The sequence below is a fragment of the Xenopus tropicalis genome, chromosome 5, assembly GCF_000004195.4.
Source record: "Xenopus tropicalis strain Nigerian chromosome 5, UCB_Xtro_10.0, whole genome shotgun sequence".
Classification (NCBI taxonomy): Eukaryota; Metazoa; Chordata; class Amphibia; order Anura; family Pipidae; genus Xenopus; species Xenopus tropicalis.
The window spans coordinates 119,886,904-119,904,441 of NC_030681.2; the positions used below are offsets into that span (position 1 = coordinate 119,886,904).

A 17,538-nucleotide genomic window follows, 5' to 3' on the forward strand; every position below is an offset into this window, starting at 1 on the left:
GGTGCTGCTTTCCACCACACAGTTCTTTTAACTAAGACACACTGGGGAATTCACAGAATAGCCCTTTTCAGAGTAAAAGTCGTGGTAAAACTGGTGTAAAATAGTTTCTTCATAGTCACAAACAGACTGTGCCACTTTACACTGACAGGGAAGGACCATACCATTTTATGCGGACTGGGGTGTGGACCGTACCACTTTATGTGGATGGGGGCAGATTGTACCACTTGCGCAGATAGGGGCAAACACTACCACTTGATGAGGAAAGGGGCAGACTGTACCACTTGATGTGGGGGGGGGAGGACTGTACCAGTTTCTGTGGACAGGGGGCAGACCGTACCACTTCCCATGGATGGACTGTACCACTTTCCACCAATGGAGGCAGACAGTACCACTTCAAGTGGATGATGGGGGCGGACGATACCACTTTCCATAGACCACATTCTGGAGACGGGGGGGGCGCTTACAGTAACACTTTACAAGGATAGGGGGCAAACCATATTACTTGATGACAGAGGCTGACTGCACAACTTTATGGTGTAGACCAGTGCTGTCCAACTGGCGGCCCGTGACCCCCCTCTGTGTGGCCCCCCACCTGTCTGGCTGCTTTGATGGCTTACCTTTGAGTAAGATTTAAATGGTATCAGTACTGAGATTAACTGGCCCCCTGCATGGTTCTCACCTCAGATTCAGGCTGTAATCCCTCTGTATTGTTTAAAAATGTAATCCCCTGTGTTGTTCACACTTTTTAATCCTTGCATTGGTCAACCACTGCATTGTTCACACCTCAGGCTCAGGCTGTAATCACCCCCATTGTTCACACCTCAGACATTGTAGGCACTGCCTGGACTATGCTGCCTGTGTGTATGGCACACACAGGGAGCATAGGGTAGGCAGATTATGGCACATAGGCAGCATAGGGCAGGGAGGGTATGGCACACACAGGCAGCATAGGGCAGGCAGAGTATGGCACACACAGGCAGGGTAGGGCAGACAGAGTATGGCACATACAGGCAGGGTAGGGCAGGCAGAGTATGGCACATACAGGCAGCATAGGGCAGGTAGAGTATGGCACACACAGGCAGCATAGGGCAGGCAGAGTATGGCACACACAGGCAGGGTAGGGCAGGCAGAGTATGGCACACACAGGCAGGGTAGGGCAGACAGAGTATGACACACACAGGCAGCACAGGGCATTTAGAGTATGGAACACACAGGCAGCATAGGGCAAGTAAAGTATGGCACACCCAGGCAGGGTAGGGCAGGCAGAGTATGGCACACACAGGCAGGGTAGGGCAGGCAGAGTATGGCACACATAGGCAGGGTAGGGCAGGCAGAGTGCTGCCTGTGTGTGCCATACTCTGTCTGCCCTATGCTGCCTGTGTGTGCCATACTCTGCCTGCCCTTAGCTGCCTGTGTGTGCCATACTCTGCCTGCCTTATGCTGCCTGTGGGAGGTGAACATGGCAAGGGTTTGTTTTGGGAGTTTGTTAGCAGTTGGAAATAGCCATTAAATGATCCCTAAGGTGTGTAATTATGTGCTGGGGGTTGCTATGCTATCCACAGGGGAGGAGGAGGCATATGGATTTCAGGGTATATATTAATATGACATAATATAATTCTTTTACATTTGAATGACAGTAGATATTCCCGCAGTAAGGACCAAGCATTTGGGTTTTTGCTGCGCTACCACCATTGTGATAAAATAGGTGTGGTTTAAAAAAGTGGAGTGGTCAAAAGTGACTTCCATTAGCGGCCCTCCACCATGTATGCGAGAAATTCCGGCCCTTGGCACCGCAGAAGTTGGACAGCACTGGTGTAGACCATAACCACTTAATGTGGAGTGGGTTATGCACTGTACCACTTCATGCGGATGGGAGGGTTTGAACCAAACCACCTGATGTGGACAGGTGTGAGGTCTGTACCACTTGATGTGGATGGACCATACCACTTTATACAAATGGGGGGACCTTACCACTGATACATCTCCAAATAATAATAATATCCTACAGGTTACCGCGTTTTAAACGGATCCGTTGCAGCAGCTCAGTCACTTCTCCGATGGCACAAGGGACATATTTCTGCTACAGAGAAAAGCTGCAACGTCACTAGCCAAATGAAATGCGGCAGCAGAATACTCCGGCATTATAACATATTACTTGCATTAATCAATGCACATGAGAAAACGAATGCCTGCGTGAAATCGCCACAATACATGTAAAAGACACAGTGTAAAGCTCATATCATCACTGCGACAATCACACAAAACACAATTCTGGAGCACGTCGCAAAAGTGACGCAGTTAACAATTGGTCTTGCTGAATGTTTCGGAAATCCATTATCCAGCCTTCTCAGCGTGCGAACTCTCGCCTACTCACATTCATAGCTCTCGGGTATCGATTGCTCGGCCGGGAGGAGGCGGAGATACGCAAGATGGCGGAGAAGACGTCTGGCGGCTCGCAACGAGCGGGGCAAAAGGTGAGCGCTTACTGGGATGCCCCGGCGCTGTGCTGTTTGTATATAGCTTCTGTTTGTGGCGCTCAGGGAAGGGAGGGTACGGGTATTGGCACAGATGCGAAGCCGCAGGCCTGGCTCAGCGATGTGCGCAGGAGTCGAGGCCTGGTCTCCTGGGGAGGCTCATGTACATTGGCTTTGGGGTTGTTATGGGCCTGCAGTTCCGGCTTTAGCAATGGGGCAATTCCAGCAACACATGGGGACCTTTAGCGTGCAGTAGGCGGCCTAGTGCTGGGCAAGCTTTCTGTAGCGCCGGGCAAGCTTTCTGTAGCGCCGGGCAAGCTTTCTGTAGCGCCGGGCAAGCTTTCTGTAGCGCCGGGCAAGCTTTCTGTAGCGCCGGGCAAGCTTTCTGTAGCGCCGGGCAAGCTTTCTGTAGCGCCGGGCAAGCTTTCTGTAGCGCCGGGCAAGCTTTCTGTAGCGCCGGGCAAGCTTTCCGTGAGGCAAAGCGGTGCCGCGCATTGGCTAGAACAGAAGAGAGGAGGGTTGGGAGGATTCTTTGGCGCTCCAGTAGCGTTAGTTCCAAGGCCCGGGGCAGTGTATGTAGAAAGTTGTAGGAGTGCAGTTTCTGGTATATGATATTCCAGCCAAGCTGCTTGCTTTACGGCCTAAGCCAGGGACATGGATGCCACAGTTGTTTGCAGGAAACACAACTAACTGCGACTTTCTGTACTGTAGGAGGCACATCTCACATAGGCTTTCAGAGGGTTTTAGCTCGACAGCAAATAATATATCCAATTCCTAGTGCCTTTTTTTCAACAAACGTAGGATCTAATCAGGTTCCAAACCGACAACATAGAGGGCCATGTATATTTATACTAGTAAACAAACAAACAAGTGGTACCTATGAAGCCGTGTGCATCTCCCTCCAGGTTTCATACTTTTCATCCCTCTTTCTGAAGAAAATTTGTTTTTTTTGTTAATTTGTTTCATAATATTCAGATGACAATATGTGGTGTATTCTAAAGCCCATACATGGGCCAAAAAAATCTGCTCACTTGGCCTCTCCACACAGCAACCTACGGGCCCATATATGGGGCACTTCCAGCATTCTGCCTAAAGTCACCAAATGACTCCCATATACAGGGCCAAATCAAACTAATCATAACGCTGTTCTGTGATGACATAAGGGAACCACATTCAGGCTTTGATACAGTCAACTGCCAAGATTCTCAGTATCAGATACCTGCTGATTTGGTCCTGCAAATGGTCATCATGTTGGGCAAAAATACCCTTGTTTGGGATCTGTTTGTGTGGCCACCCTTGTTTGGGATCTGTTTGGCCACCTTAAATTATACGGCTGCCTCAAGGGGTATAAAAGGGTGCTTTTACCTGCGTAGCACTAACTAGATCAATTATTTAACTGCAGGTATGTCTAATCAGTGCTTTCCTGATGGCTTTGCTTGTGGGATGTTTGCTGAAACCCATTGTTGAGCACAATGAAGTACAGTATGCATTGAAACCTAAAAGGTTTAGGATTCTTATGGGTCTAAGGCTGGTGGCAGTTATTCTGTGGCAACCCTGCTGACCTTACATGTTCAGATTTTAGTCAACTTCCGAAAACATCATATGTTTTAATGCAGTGATCCCCAACCAGTAGCTCGTGAGCAACATGTTGCTCCCAAACCCCTTGGCTGTTGGTCCCAGTGGCCCCAAAGCAGGTGCTCATTTTTTGATAACTTGGCTTGGAGGCAAGTTTTGGTGGCATAAAACCAAGTGAAAAGACAAACAGAGCCTTCTTTAGGCTGCCATTCCACATAGGGGCTTCCAAATAGACAATCATAGCCCTTATTTGGCACCTCCAGGTACCTTTTTCATGCTTGTGTTGCTCCCCAACTCTTTTTACATTTGAATGTTGCTCACGAGTAAAACAGGTTGGGGATCCCTGTTTTAATGCATCGATCTAAAACTAACATTCAGATTTAAATTGTAGGGTAAAGTACTAAAATAATACATTGGAGGGTGGTCTGAACATAAAATAATTGTCAACAGTTGTACCAAAGTGACCTCCCAGAAATGCATTGTAGGTCCCTCAAGGATATCGTCATATCAGACCAAAATTTTCTAACCTACCCAAATGCCTAAACAACTGGTCGCAAGTCTTAGGGGGAGATTTATGAAGACACGAACGCTCGGAGCGTTCATTCGCCAATTTTTTTCGCGTTTGCATGGCTTTTTCGTACGCTTTTTTTTTAGTGTCACTGAGGCCTAACAACTAGATGTATATATGTGTAACAGGTACGTACGTACACATATTTTCAAGTAGACAAACGACCCCTCAGAGACCCCTTAGGCTGGCAGTCACTCAGTCCCTCCCACAACTTATTCTATGCTGTAGTGATGGATTTTGGGAGGTAAATCTAACTGGTTTCAGAGAATCTTTGCATCGCCATTATGTTTTCTCCAGCTTAAATCTCTCTTCAGGTTGGGACTTTTTCTGCTGCCCACTCTGACCAAGCCTCCATGGAAATAATCCAACCCATGGCCTGCCTTCTCACACCTTTATTTGCTTAAAGAGCACCGATCACTGGAATATTTCCCCCCACTGTAGATGTGGCATACTAAAGTCCCCAGCCAGCCCTGTGCTGCCCACACCAGGAGGGAGCTTCCGCTGGGAACAGCCATTCTCAAATGGTTTTGTTTCCCCCAACCAGACGGCAGGTTGTATTACCCTGCACCTCCTGTGCTTCGTTTTACCCCAATAGGTGCATCTGCTTGCTGTAAGGAGGAGACCCATGGGCAGTGCACACATTCTTTGGAAAGCAGTGGAATTTCAAGTACCAAAATCGATCACTTCAACATGGAACCAGTTGGGGGTAATTGGGGGGGGGTACTCCATGCAAATCAGAGGTAGACCATCAGGGATTTCTCTCAATCTGAGGATTTGTGTACGTTTGTACCTTTCTAATGAACTGCTTATCAGTCAGTGCTCTGTTGGACCCCTAGCAGTCACAAGATCTGCATCCTCTGTAGTTAAGCATGCTTAGGTTGATGGGCTTTTTTTCAAAAAGTCGCAGTGAAAAACTGCACGCGATTAATCGCAGCGACTTATACAGTAACCTATGTTGAGAAAGTTGCCGCGATTAGTTGCTGGGAGGGTTTTTTTTTTTTTGTGGGAGGGTTTACTAGGAATTCAAATGTAAACATGGCACAGAGCCCTATTTGGTTGGGCAATATGGGTGATTTCTGCAATGCATGCCAGTTATCTGGCATCACTGTAAGGCGTTTATTTGGATAGGCTGCTTTGTTGGATAGCAGCTAAACTTAAGGTGGCCATACACGTAGCAATAACGATCTTTTCGATGGTCTTAGGAAAGATCGTAATTGTAATGCGTGTGGCCACCTTAACTCTCCTACCACAAGTGTACTCTGCTTTTTTTGTGTCTTTTGTATGGTGTATAAGGGCCCTCAGTTTAGTGTTTGCTTTGATATTTAACATGGGTGCAGATTTTGCCAGATTTGACCTCTCTGAAGCAGCTATGTTCTTTAATTTCTAGTGTTCTATCATATTCCCTGAATTTTCAGTAAGCTGGAATTAGTCCTACTACACTGAATTTTTGTACATACCACTGAAAGTATCTCCCCAATGGTCTTTTCCTTTTCAACTTAGTTGTTCAGATATGGTTTGCTGCTTGTTCTGATTTTTGTTAAAGTGGGGTGGATACTGGATGTCCTTAACAAACATGAAGTGCTGAAACCTCCATTTAAAATATTCTCAAAAAAAATTTAATTGGTCAGTATCATTGGCCTTTAAGCATTCTGTACCCCTATATGACGAAGGTAAGAATGTGCAGAGAAGCGCAAAAAGAACTTTTAAGGAAACTAAAATAAAAGGTCTTTGATATTTTGTTGATTATAGAGCAAAATATGGTGTGCCAACATACATGCCACATTTTTAATGAAATTAAAATATATTCATATGTTTTTTCCCTGTCAGCAATCTTTTTTAGAAAGTAAACTTAAATCCTTCAGTATTGGGAAAATGAGTGCTGCTGCTAAAAGAACATTAAGCAAGAAGGAGCAAGATGAGCTGAAGAAAAAGGTACGTTTGTTAATTTTTTTTTATGCCCCTGTTGACAAGCATATTTAGTTTTATAAATATATATATATATATATATATATATATATATATATATATATAATATCTCTGTACAGGTATAGGACCCGTTATCCAGAATGCCCAGGACCAAGGGTATTCTGTATAAGGGGTCTTTCCGTAATTTAGATCTTCATACCATAATCTACTAAAAAAACAATAAAACATTAATTAAACCCAATAGGATTGTTTTGCATCCAATAAGGATTAATTATATCTTAGTTGGGATCAGGTACAAGGTACTGTTTTATTATTACAGACAAAAATAAATCAATTTTAAAAATCTGGATTATTTGATTAAAATGGAGTCTATAGGAAACAGACTTTCAGTAATTCGGAGCTTTCTAGATAACGGGTTTCCGGTTAAAGGATCTTCATACCTGTATATAGATTTAGTTAAAAGCATATTTAAGGGCACCCCTATCTAAATTATATATTTAGTTAATTTTAAAATGCATAAGTAGCTAATTGCTACTGCAGCAATCTGTGTTTTCTGCTATGTTACAGAATAAAAACAAATAGAAATTGTGGCGTTGGTCAAATATTTTAGGTGGGATTTGGCTGCGTCCAAATATGTATTCAGTAAAGTCAATCACGACGACTTAATCAGGATTGTTCTTGTTCTAAGATCAAACTAATCAGATTCTTAATGCACACAGGAAGATGAAAAAGCTGCCGCAGAGATTTATGAAGAATTTCTTGCTGCGTTTGAAGGAGGTGATGCCAGCAAAGTGAAAACATTTGTAAGAGGAGGGATTGTTAATGCCACAAAAGGTAAATTATCTTGGCACTGTATTTATGGCAATTATTATAAATATGTTATTTGAATTTTATGGTAAAATGTTTATCCTCACTAATATTTTTTTTATACAGAGGAACATGAAGCAGATGAAAAGCGAGGAAAATTATATAAGCCTTCTTCACGATTTTCAGAACCCAAAAGCCAGCAGTCTAGCAACGAGAGACCCCCACCTCCGATTATTCTTGGTGAACCAAAAAAACCTGTAAGCCATGGATCTGAGCTGTTTTTTCTCACCTGTGTAATTATGTGATGCTTTTTCCCTGAAAATAAGTTTTAAGAAAACTTGTAAATAACATCCACAATAAGCTGGCATTCTTATGTCAGCATTCTATTCACTTTTAAATATTTTTAATTTTTTTTTTTTATTTATAATTTCTAAATAACATTTAGGGTGCTTTCCTACCCCTATAGTTTCAGAAGAATCTCTGTGTCTTGATAATGAATGGGGGTATGATATTGTCCTATATGTTCAATGGTTTTGGCACTTCTTAGTTCACGATCCTGTTGATGCTCCATAGTTGGTCAAGTGACCTACTTGTTGCTAATGAAGTTACAGATACAAAATTATTGTTGTATTGGCCTTTCGACCGTAGTTCCAAGAATGTTTAGGACAGGAAATAAGGGCTTATCACAAATATTACCCCAACAGGTTGAGCTTCTAGGGAAATCTAGTCACACGTGCCCATACAATTGAGCTTCTTTTTTATCTGATTTTTTATTGTGCAAGGAGCATGCCACTGAGCAGTGTTCATTTGAGTGCATTTTTCTTCATATTTTGATACATTTCTTGCTTTTGTGCGTTGCATTAGTATAGAATGAAATCTTCATAATTTTGCTTTCAGCCTCTAAAGAAAGGGGAAAAAGAAAAGAAAAAAAGTAATTTGGAACTTTTCAAAGAAGAACTGAAGCAGTAAGTATTTGTTTATTAGGTATTTAAGGTTTGCAGAACAACAACATCCTTCTCTCTCTCTCTCCGGCTGACATGGTGTGATGATGGCACTGAAAGTAGCCTGCTCCTGTCATTGAAATTGTTTAATTTTACCTGTGCTTGGAAATAAATTGTTTTTAGCTACATTTATACTTTGCAGTTAGTGTTAATATGAACATAGGCATGAAGGCTATCCCTGTTATTTATCAAATGATAAACAAAACCGTGCACAAAGCACACTCGGATCTGCCTGGTTAGTCAGTTAGCTAGCCAGATCAGGCAATGCTCCACCCCTTTGTTGGTCTTTCTGTTAAGGCTTTTTACTTTCTCTAGAAAAATCTGTTAGATGAGTCTGTGACAGGTGCATGCAATTATCTCCTTAACCGGGTGGTTCCCCTTTAGGGTAAGAACCCACGGACCGGTTGAGTCACCTGCAATAGATCTCTGCTGTCACTGGTGACAAACCGCTCCAAAAAGGAGCGGTAATCCAAAGTCATGAGAAGTTACCTCCTGCGAAAACTTTGCATGGCTTCAGAGTACCGAAGCGATGCAAAGGGCTTTCCGCAGGCGACTCCTATTGTTGCTGGTGGAAAGCCTCTTTGGAGCGGTTCTTACCCTTAAGTTAATTTTTAGTATGTTATAGAATTGTCAGTTCTAACTATTTTTTTTAATTATTTGCCCTCTTTGCAGCTTTCAAATTGGGGTCAGTGACCCCAGCAGCCAAAAAATATTGCTCTGTGAGGCTACAGTTTTAATGTTGTTACTTTATATAACTTATATTATTATTCTGGTCCTCTCCTATTCATATGGAATTAAATTAATTTGGACCCTAACAACTAGATTGTTGCTAACATTCTAAACTGGAGAGCTGTTGAACAAAAAGCTGAATAATTAAAAAAAAAAAAACCACGAATAATAAAAAATGAAGACCAATTGCAGTTGGCTCAGAATAGCTCACTACAACATACTAAAAGTTAACTCAAAGTTGAACAACCCCTTTAAACATATTTAGCAAAACTGGCAAATAACATTTCTAAAAACATATATAATGAGCATGTATAATGAACCAGCACCTATGAACCCAACATATAGACACAATAAGGAAAAATCATTGCCAATATAGCATACCACTGTGTTTTCATGCTCACACTAAATCATTGCCCCAAAGTTTTCTTCAAAAAAGTTAGACAAATGGCACAAACAATACTTGAATGCAGAAAACTGTATAATGTTGTGTTTCAGGAACCTTGTGTTTTTTACTTTACTAGTGTATCATGAATATGTGCAGATGCACAATCACACAGCTTAATATTTGCACTGGCATATTCTGCTAACATAAACAATTGCTGTTTAGTTAAGGCTGATGCCACACGTGGCGTTTTTATGCTGCGTATTTTCTAATTATCTCAGCGGCTGAAAAACGCCCGATATCATCATCCATAGAAATAACTTGAAAAGACTTGAGGCAAACCACACAATGCGTACATACGCTAGAAAACGCCTTAGCACGGATTTTTTAAGCGTTGGCTGAAATACGCCAGTACATTTGCACAGCAAGCTATTCCTATGTATACACAAAAGCAGCTGCCAGACCTAGCTGAAATACGCTGCGTTTTTTACTATTTTGCACTATTAGCACCATGGGAAAGGGATTTGCTACGTCACCAGTACTAGGCTGAAAAACGCCATAGTCAGGGGCTGTGTGGCTTGTGCGGCGTTTTTCGGCTGAAAAAAAAACGCAGCGTAAAAACGCCACGTGTGGCATCAGCCTAACGTTTTAACATTTGATGAACAGCAGCTTTTATTTGGTGCTAATTACAGGTCCAAAGGAATCTTGTTTGTGTTAATTTCATTCTTTAATTTTTATTTGATTTAGCTGAAACTTGTATATTGGTTTTGAATAATTTTGTATGCCATGCACCCACAATATTGGTAAAATATTTACAGTTGGGATACTAATTGTAGTAGAAGCATTTATTGTAACCAAATGTTAATTCATGACAGAATCCAGGAGGAGAGGGATGAACGTCACAAAACTAAAGGTAGAACAAGCAGATTTGAACCCCCTCAAACTGACACAGATACACAACGGAGATTAAGTAAGTAAATTCTTCTCCACTGTACACTTGCACTTTCCCCCTTTTGCTGCAGGGGGCTCCTAAGCAAATATTATGTGTTATGTATATACTTTCATGTTTTATAGTGTAAATATTTCAAGCCTGGAGCCAGAAGGGCCCTAAATAAATGAGAAATTTCAAAATATCTTGGTAGAAAAGGTCAATTTACTAACGTTATGGGGGCCGTAAATTGAATTCGCAATAGGGTCCAGTAACATCTAGGTACGCCACTGGCCTGGAGGGTTTTTTTTTTCTGTTCCAGTTCTACAAAGATACATATTTGGCATTAAATTTAGAAATATGTCACTGCTGCCTAGTAGAAGGACAACTAGTAGCTAAATGGACCTGTCGGGGAACTGCAGTTCATTAAACCTTGTTTAAGGGCAGACCTGTGACTGGTAGTCTTCTCCTGGTGCGGGACTGTTAGCACAAGCTCATTTATTGTTGCCTCAATGATGGTGTTTTTAAATAAAAAGCAAGTGACTTTTATTGTCATCTGGAACAACGGGTGCGTTTCTGAATGATAACCATTTGTACTTCGATTGTGCTTCTAGTCAAAGGTAATAAAGTAATAATTTGGAGAGATCTGTTCCCTTCACGTGCACCATACACTATTACTTTTATATGATCACCTCCATACCTGTAAAGATCATTTGGCTGAGGAGCCTGTCATTAGTTCAGTGGATACAGCCTGCCACCAGCAAATTCGTGGCTGACCACTGACCAGTTTGCATGAAATCAGTGTTGATGATTTACACTGGCTAATAAATATCAATGTAGAATACACTGTGAGCCAATAGCTTAATAGCTGTGGCATGCACAGGGTATTATTCCCTGAAATATTTAAGAAATGGCTGAAAAACTCCTTTTTTTTTAAATTGTAAGCACATTTATTGTCACCTTTCATCTTGAAAATGTGTGGGAATTGCTGTGTGAGTAATTTTCAAAATTCATGATGACCCCCTCATGAGAATAAGCCCTAATTATTAGAATAAGTACTAGCAAATGTTCTATACTAGCAAAAGCTCTATACAGTAGAAATGTATTTTCTTCTCACCTTTACAATGTATTGGGTTCAACTAATTACTACAAAATTATGATTTTGCTGTTGCAATAACTTATATTTTTTTTCTTGTACAGTGGACACACCATCTTCACGAAGAAGCAGATCTTCTGGTGGTAACATGTTTACTTTAAATTAAATTGATGATATCATTTGTTTTAACCCTGTAACAAATTCTTATTTCTTTTTATTTCAGCCCTTGATGATTATGCACCTGGGTCACATGATGTTGGAGATCCAAGCACCACTAATTTATATCTTGGGAATATCAATCCTCAGGTGAGAAATGTGTCGTTAGAGAGGGTTACATTACATTAACATTTATTTATAAAGCGCCAACATATTCCGCAGCGCTGTACAATAAGTGGGTTACATACATTGGACATACAGAGTAACATATAAAGCAATCAGTAACCGATACAAGAGGGGAAGAGGGCCCTGCCCAAAAGAGCTTACAATCTGAGGGTAATAGCAAATATATATATATATATATATATATATATATATATATATATATATATATATATATATATATATATATATATATATATATATATATATATAATTATACAGGGAGGAGCACACCCTATACAAGTCCAAATGCCCTTGGTGCAGGTCAAAAAACAAAAATATAGTAGAAAGAGTGCCGCACACAGGGACTTGATACAAAAGAAAAAGTGGTTTTATTGAAAAAATTCCAACGTTTCGAGCACAATCTGTGCTCTTCCTCAGGGACAAATATATATATCTATTTCAAATTGTTTGCACTCTCTTTAAACATCAAAACTCTCACATGGTTGGGTGCTGCATATAGTTGTATTAGATATCTCTCACCGAAAGTACTGCGCACTCCATTAATGTCCATTATAAAAATACATCAAATTGACGATTCGGTCCTGGTCTGGGAACTTAATCAAGATGTTACACACAATGTGATGATATATATATATATATCTATAAATCTTCAATGCTGCAACAGGCACTCACGAAAAAGCAAACAACATTGCCTGGGTGCAGACCAAAAATAGCAGTAATGTATACAAAAATGAAAGGTACCGCACTCACAGGACTTAAGAAGATCAAAATTTTATTTTACTTACAGGGTTGTATCTAACGTTTCGGCTGCCACTGCAGCCTTTCTCAAGGACAAGAAACAAATGTGAAGGTGCACCTTATAAACGCAATATGGCGGGAAATAGTGACGTCATAAAGTGAAAAAAATCACTGTAAACATTACAACACAACTTGAGGTAAAAACGTAATAAAGTAAAATCAACACACACACAAAGACAAGGGGAGAGTGCGCAAACATAAAGGTTTAGGTAACAATGAGACAACAACATAGACACCCTTTGAGTCAGTGATCCGAAGTATACAGTAGCTCAACTACAACTCGCTGCTTTTGGGACTAGTGCAGTTAATAGTTGTAGTCAAAAAGTAGCCGATCGTGCTCAGGGCAGAGTTACTGCCTACGTGCCAGAGGAAGGGCTGGAACACCCCTTAAATTGGGAGCACCGTAAGAAAAGAAACCGTACTCTTGTTTCTTTTCTTACGGTGCTCCCAATTTAACAACAACATAGACACCCTTTGAGTCAGTGATCCGAAGTATACAGTAGCTCAACTACAACTCGCTGCTTTTGGGACTAGTGCAGTTAATAGTTGTAGTCAAAAAGTAGCCGATTGTGCTCAGGGCAGAGTTACTGCCTACGTGCCAGAGGAAGGGCTGGAACACCCCTTAAATTGGGAGCACCGTAAGAAAAGAAACCGTACTCTTGTTTCTTTTCTTACGGTGCTCCCAATTTAAGGGGTGTTCCAGCCCTTCCTCTGGCACGTAGGCAGTAACTCTGCCCTGAGCACGATCGGCTACTTTTTGACTACAACTATTAACTGCACTAGTCCCAAAAGCAGCGAGTTGTAGTTGAGCTACTGTATACTTCGGATCACTGACTCAAAGGGTGTCTATGTTGTTGTCTCATTGTTACCTAAACCTTTATGTTTGCGCACTCTCCCCTTGTCTTTGTGTGTGTGTTGATTTTACTTTATTACGTTTTTACCTCAAGTTGTGTTGTAATGTTTACAGTGATTTTTTTCACTTTATGACGTCACTATTTCCCGCCATATTGCGTTTATAAGGTGCACCTTCACATTTGTTTCTTGTCTTTGAGAAAGGCTGCAGTGGCAGCCGAAACGTTAGATACAACCCTGTAAGTAAAATAAAATTTTGATCTTCTTAAGTCCTGTGAGTGCGGTACCTTTCATTTTTGTATATATATCTATATCTATCATCACATTGTGTGTAACATCTTGATTAAGTTCCCAGACCAGGACCGAATCGTCAATTTGATGTATTTCGGTGAGAGATATCTAATACAACTATATGCAGCACCCAACCATGTGAGAGAGTTTTGATGTTTAAAGAGAGTGCGGACAATTTGAGATTAAGAATATTTACTGCCTTCTATAGCCTTTAGTAGTATATTTGTAATGAGCTAAAACCCATAATACTGACACATTGCTATTACTAAATTGTCTAAAGAGGAGTTTAGTTCATCTCACTCTTCTGGTTACTTTCCCATTGTTTATTATGTGTTAAAATAGATCATAAACCCTGAATATTAAATGAAATGCAAAATATAAAGCAACTATAAATTAAAAGGACAAAGGAAGTGTAAATTACTGGGCAGTGCAGTAATCCTACTGATTACTATTGCTAACCTTAAACCCCATGTTCATGCTCCTTTTTGCTAAATATGACATTGGGCTGTGTTATATTTCTTGTAAAATAGGAAATAGAGAAAATTTTGTTAATATATCCACACAATTCCCTCCTTCATCCTGGATCACATGAATGTGCAGTATGGTAGATTTGGTAGCATGGTGCTGGCAGAAATAATACTAATAATATGCTAATAATATATGCACTGGCCTTAGGTTTATGGTTAATGATTATTATAATTAAGCTAACTTACTGGCACCCTCCTGTGATACTTGTTCTTGTCCTGTAAGCAGTGATTCAGTATTTTGTTTAACTTTTAAAACAATAAAAATATTTACTTGTTGAAAGAAGAAATGTTGCAGAAGCCATTTGATAGTCCTTCAAAAAATCCTAAAAAATATTTTGCAAAATAGTTTTGGTGAGCTTATTTCTGCTACATTGTTATTAGAGAATCATGCAGAAAAGGACAGACAAATATTGCAATTGTTAGTGTTATTTTGAATTACTGCAGCTGCTGAATTGTGCACTGTAAGCAGCCTCTAGTCAAAAATGACAAGCCTTAAAAATTTTTTTGCATAAATAAAGTAAATATAATTCTAAGAAGCTTTCATTCTGCATACAATACCACGGGGGAGCCACCAACTCTGACTCTATTTTTGTTTCCATGCACCACCAGATGAATGAAGAAATGCTTTGTCAGGAATTTGGGCGTTTTGGCCCATTGGCTAGTGTCAAAATTATGTGGCCGCGAACAGATGAGGAGAGGGCAAGAGAGAGAAATTGTGGCTTTGTAGCTTTCATGAACAGAAGGGATGCTGAAAGAGCTTTAAAAAACTTGAATGGTAGGTAGTAAGGTGTTAACAGAACTGCAAATATATGTTAAAAGGACAGTTATGCATGATGTATACATTTTTCACATGTCTCAACCAACCAACTTGTTGGCCTCAATTTTCTAGAAAGTTACATGATTTTTCTTATACAGCCTTGCCTGTTTTGGTTGGTTATTAGACTTATCAGACCGTACCCTGTACAGAGTTTTTTCTTTGTTATGGGGGAATATTATTTTTGTTATTTCTCTTATGTTTTTTGGGGGACACAGGAACCACTGAGTTAAGCTTCTACCAGGAGGCAGGACCCTGACACAAACAAGAACTCCATCTTCTCCTTCCATATATACCCTTTGTTTAATCCATCCTGCTCAGTTCTTTTCAGTATCCTCGAATAGGAGGTAGGACCTGGTCTCTAGGTGACCCCACGCAGGAACTACATCGGTCAGTGAGTAGCACTGACAACGGGTGAGACAGGAGCTAGGGCCACACCTGGACTCCAGAAGTTAACCCCCAATGCGGGATACCTCTGCAGGGGTCGACAGTCTTACAATACAGTTAGACCACACAGACTGGTTTTTCACCTGGTGATGGGGGAGGAACACGAGGCAGTAGGGGAGGCATAAAACTTCCAGGTCTTGAAGTGCACCCGATAAGATGCTTTCTCTCTGCTTATTCGTGCCTGCCACACAGCACCTTGGACACACTGCCCACTTCTTGGGAAGCAGCACCGGAGCCTACAGAAACCTCTCCGCCACTAAGTGGCAGCTTAAACCAGTAGCTTAATTTCAACCAGGGAAAATCATCCAAGAATGTATTGCTCGGGAGAAGAAATTTAAGCCTTCTCGAAGAGCTTCCCTTTCACACGCTTTTTCCAAAGACTTTTGTTGAAAAGTGGATTATTCCCCCCAAGGTTGACGCCCCGGTGTCCAGACTGTCCAAGAATACCGCACTGTTGGTACCCGATGCAGAAGCCTTCAAGGACAGTTGGAAAGCTTCCTAAGGGAGTGTGTGTGGGTGAGCAGGGCAAGCACACCTGGTGGCAATTCCAGCTGAGATAGACGACCTTTCAGTTCAGAATCCCAGGAATGGGAGCTTTTACCAGAGGTGATCAACATACTGGTACACAGATAGGGACAACCAGAGATCAACCTCATGGCATCTCATCACAACGCAAAGGTCCTACGCTTCCTTTCTAGATACTAGGATCCGAAAGCAGAAGGGGTGGATGTGATGACGTCTCCATGGAACTTCCACAGAGCATACATAGATATTCAGTCAATAAGGGGACAGCTGCGGCAAAAGCCACAATATTTAGATGGATCAGGAAGTAAATCCATCAGGCATATGTGGCCTCTCACAGAAGTCCCCTGGCACAGGTCAAAGCTCCTTCAACCAGGGCCCCTGAGTACCTCGTGGATATAGAGGAATGACGCTTCTGCAGAGCGGCTACATGGTCTTCAGTCCATACTTTCACAAAATTCTATCGTTTTAATGTGTATTCCTCTGCCAAGGCTAGTTTGGTAGGAAAGTTCTCCAGGATTTAGTCACAGCCGAAGAAAGGTTAATACTTGTTTTTCCCTCCCTTAAATATTGGGGACTGCTTTGGTAAGTCCTAGTGGTTCCCAAGTCCCCCATTAGACATAAGCGAAAAGGAGATTTTTTTTTTTGTATAACTTAACGTTAAATCTTTCTCTCTAGTCTAATATGGGGGGGGGGAAACAGGACATCCCTTCCAGAAGCAGGTTGAACACTGTTATAGAGTTGGAATTATGCTTCTTGGTATGCTCTTGTTATGTCTTTTCTGTGTTCTTAAGTTGCTAGCCAAAAGACAGTAGAAAATAACCTATATAGAATATTATGGCCTAAGATCTGGTTATGTGTATGAATAAACACCAGTGCCTTCATATGATATTGAATGAAATATGAGAATTGGCTTAATTTACTTCAAGCATAGGACACAGCAATGCAATGTATACAAGTATGGGATCTGCTGTTCGGAAAGCCTCCTGAAGATATTTAAATATTAAATAACTCAACAGGATTGTTTTGCATTCAATAACTATTTCTACTAATTCTGTTACCATTAAGTATAAGGTACTGTTTTATTATTACAGAGGAAATAAATACATTTCAATTATTTACTTACGAACTCTATGGGAAATAACCTTCCCTTAATTTTAAACTATGTGGATATCTGGTTTCCAGGTTAAGAGGTCCCATACCTGTACATAAATTTTCACTGGGAAAAGTGTGAGGTGCATGTAGACATGTAGAACCCAGCAAAGTACCGTATGTCACTGGCATGTACTCTCTAAGATAAATGTCAGCAAGATGAATGTAAGTTGTAGGTTTTTGTGTGTACTAAGCAATGTTCCTAGTCTCAGATAATGCAAATGTTTTTGAATAAGCAGCCTTTGCTTCATTACATTGAGGTACATCGAGAATGCTTGACTGGTTTGACTGTTTTCACTCCTGTAAA

General features: G+C 40.9%; 1 protein-coding gene across 2 annotated transcripts in view; it reads left to right on the forward strand.

Moving 5' to 3' along the window:
• The first annotated feature begins 2,174 nt into the window (after window positions 1-2,174).
• Window positions 2,175-17,538, forward strand: part of u2surp (U2 snRNP associated SURP domain containing) — a 39,197-nt gene continuing 23,833 nt past the window's right edge. Inside the window, exons 1-9 of one of the 2 annotated variants that reach the window (XM_012962813.3) lie at window positions 2,175-2,474; window positions 6,445-6,549; window positions 7,263-7,377; window positions 7,477-7,607; window positions 8,248-8,315; window positions 10,338-10,432; window positions 11,591-11,629; window positions 11,710-11,792; window positions 14,906-15,071. In XM_012962813.3, coding sequence (XP_012818267.1) covers window positions 2,319-2,474; window positions 6,445-6,549; window positions 7,263-7,377; window positions 7,477-7,607; window positions 8,248-8,315; window positions 10,338-10,432; window positions 11,591-11,629; window positions 11,710-11,792; window positions 14,906-15,071 — 958 coding nt within the window. In that variant the 5' untranslated portion in view covers window positions 2,175-2,318. The remainder of the gene's footprint in view (window positions 2,475-6,444; window positions 6,550-7,262; window positions 7,378-7,476; window positions 7,608-8,247; window positions 8,316-10,337; window positions 10,433-11,590; window positions 11,630-11,709; window positions 11,793-14,905; window positions 15,072-17,538) is intronic. The other variant, NM_001142212.1, reaches the window with a different exon arrangement.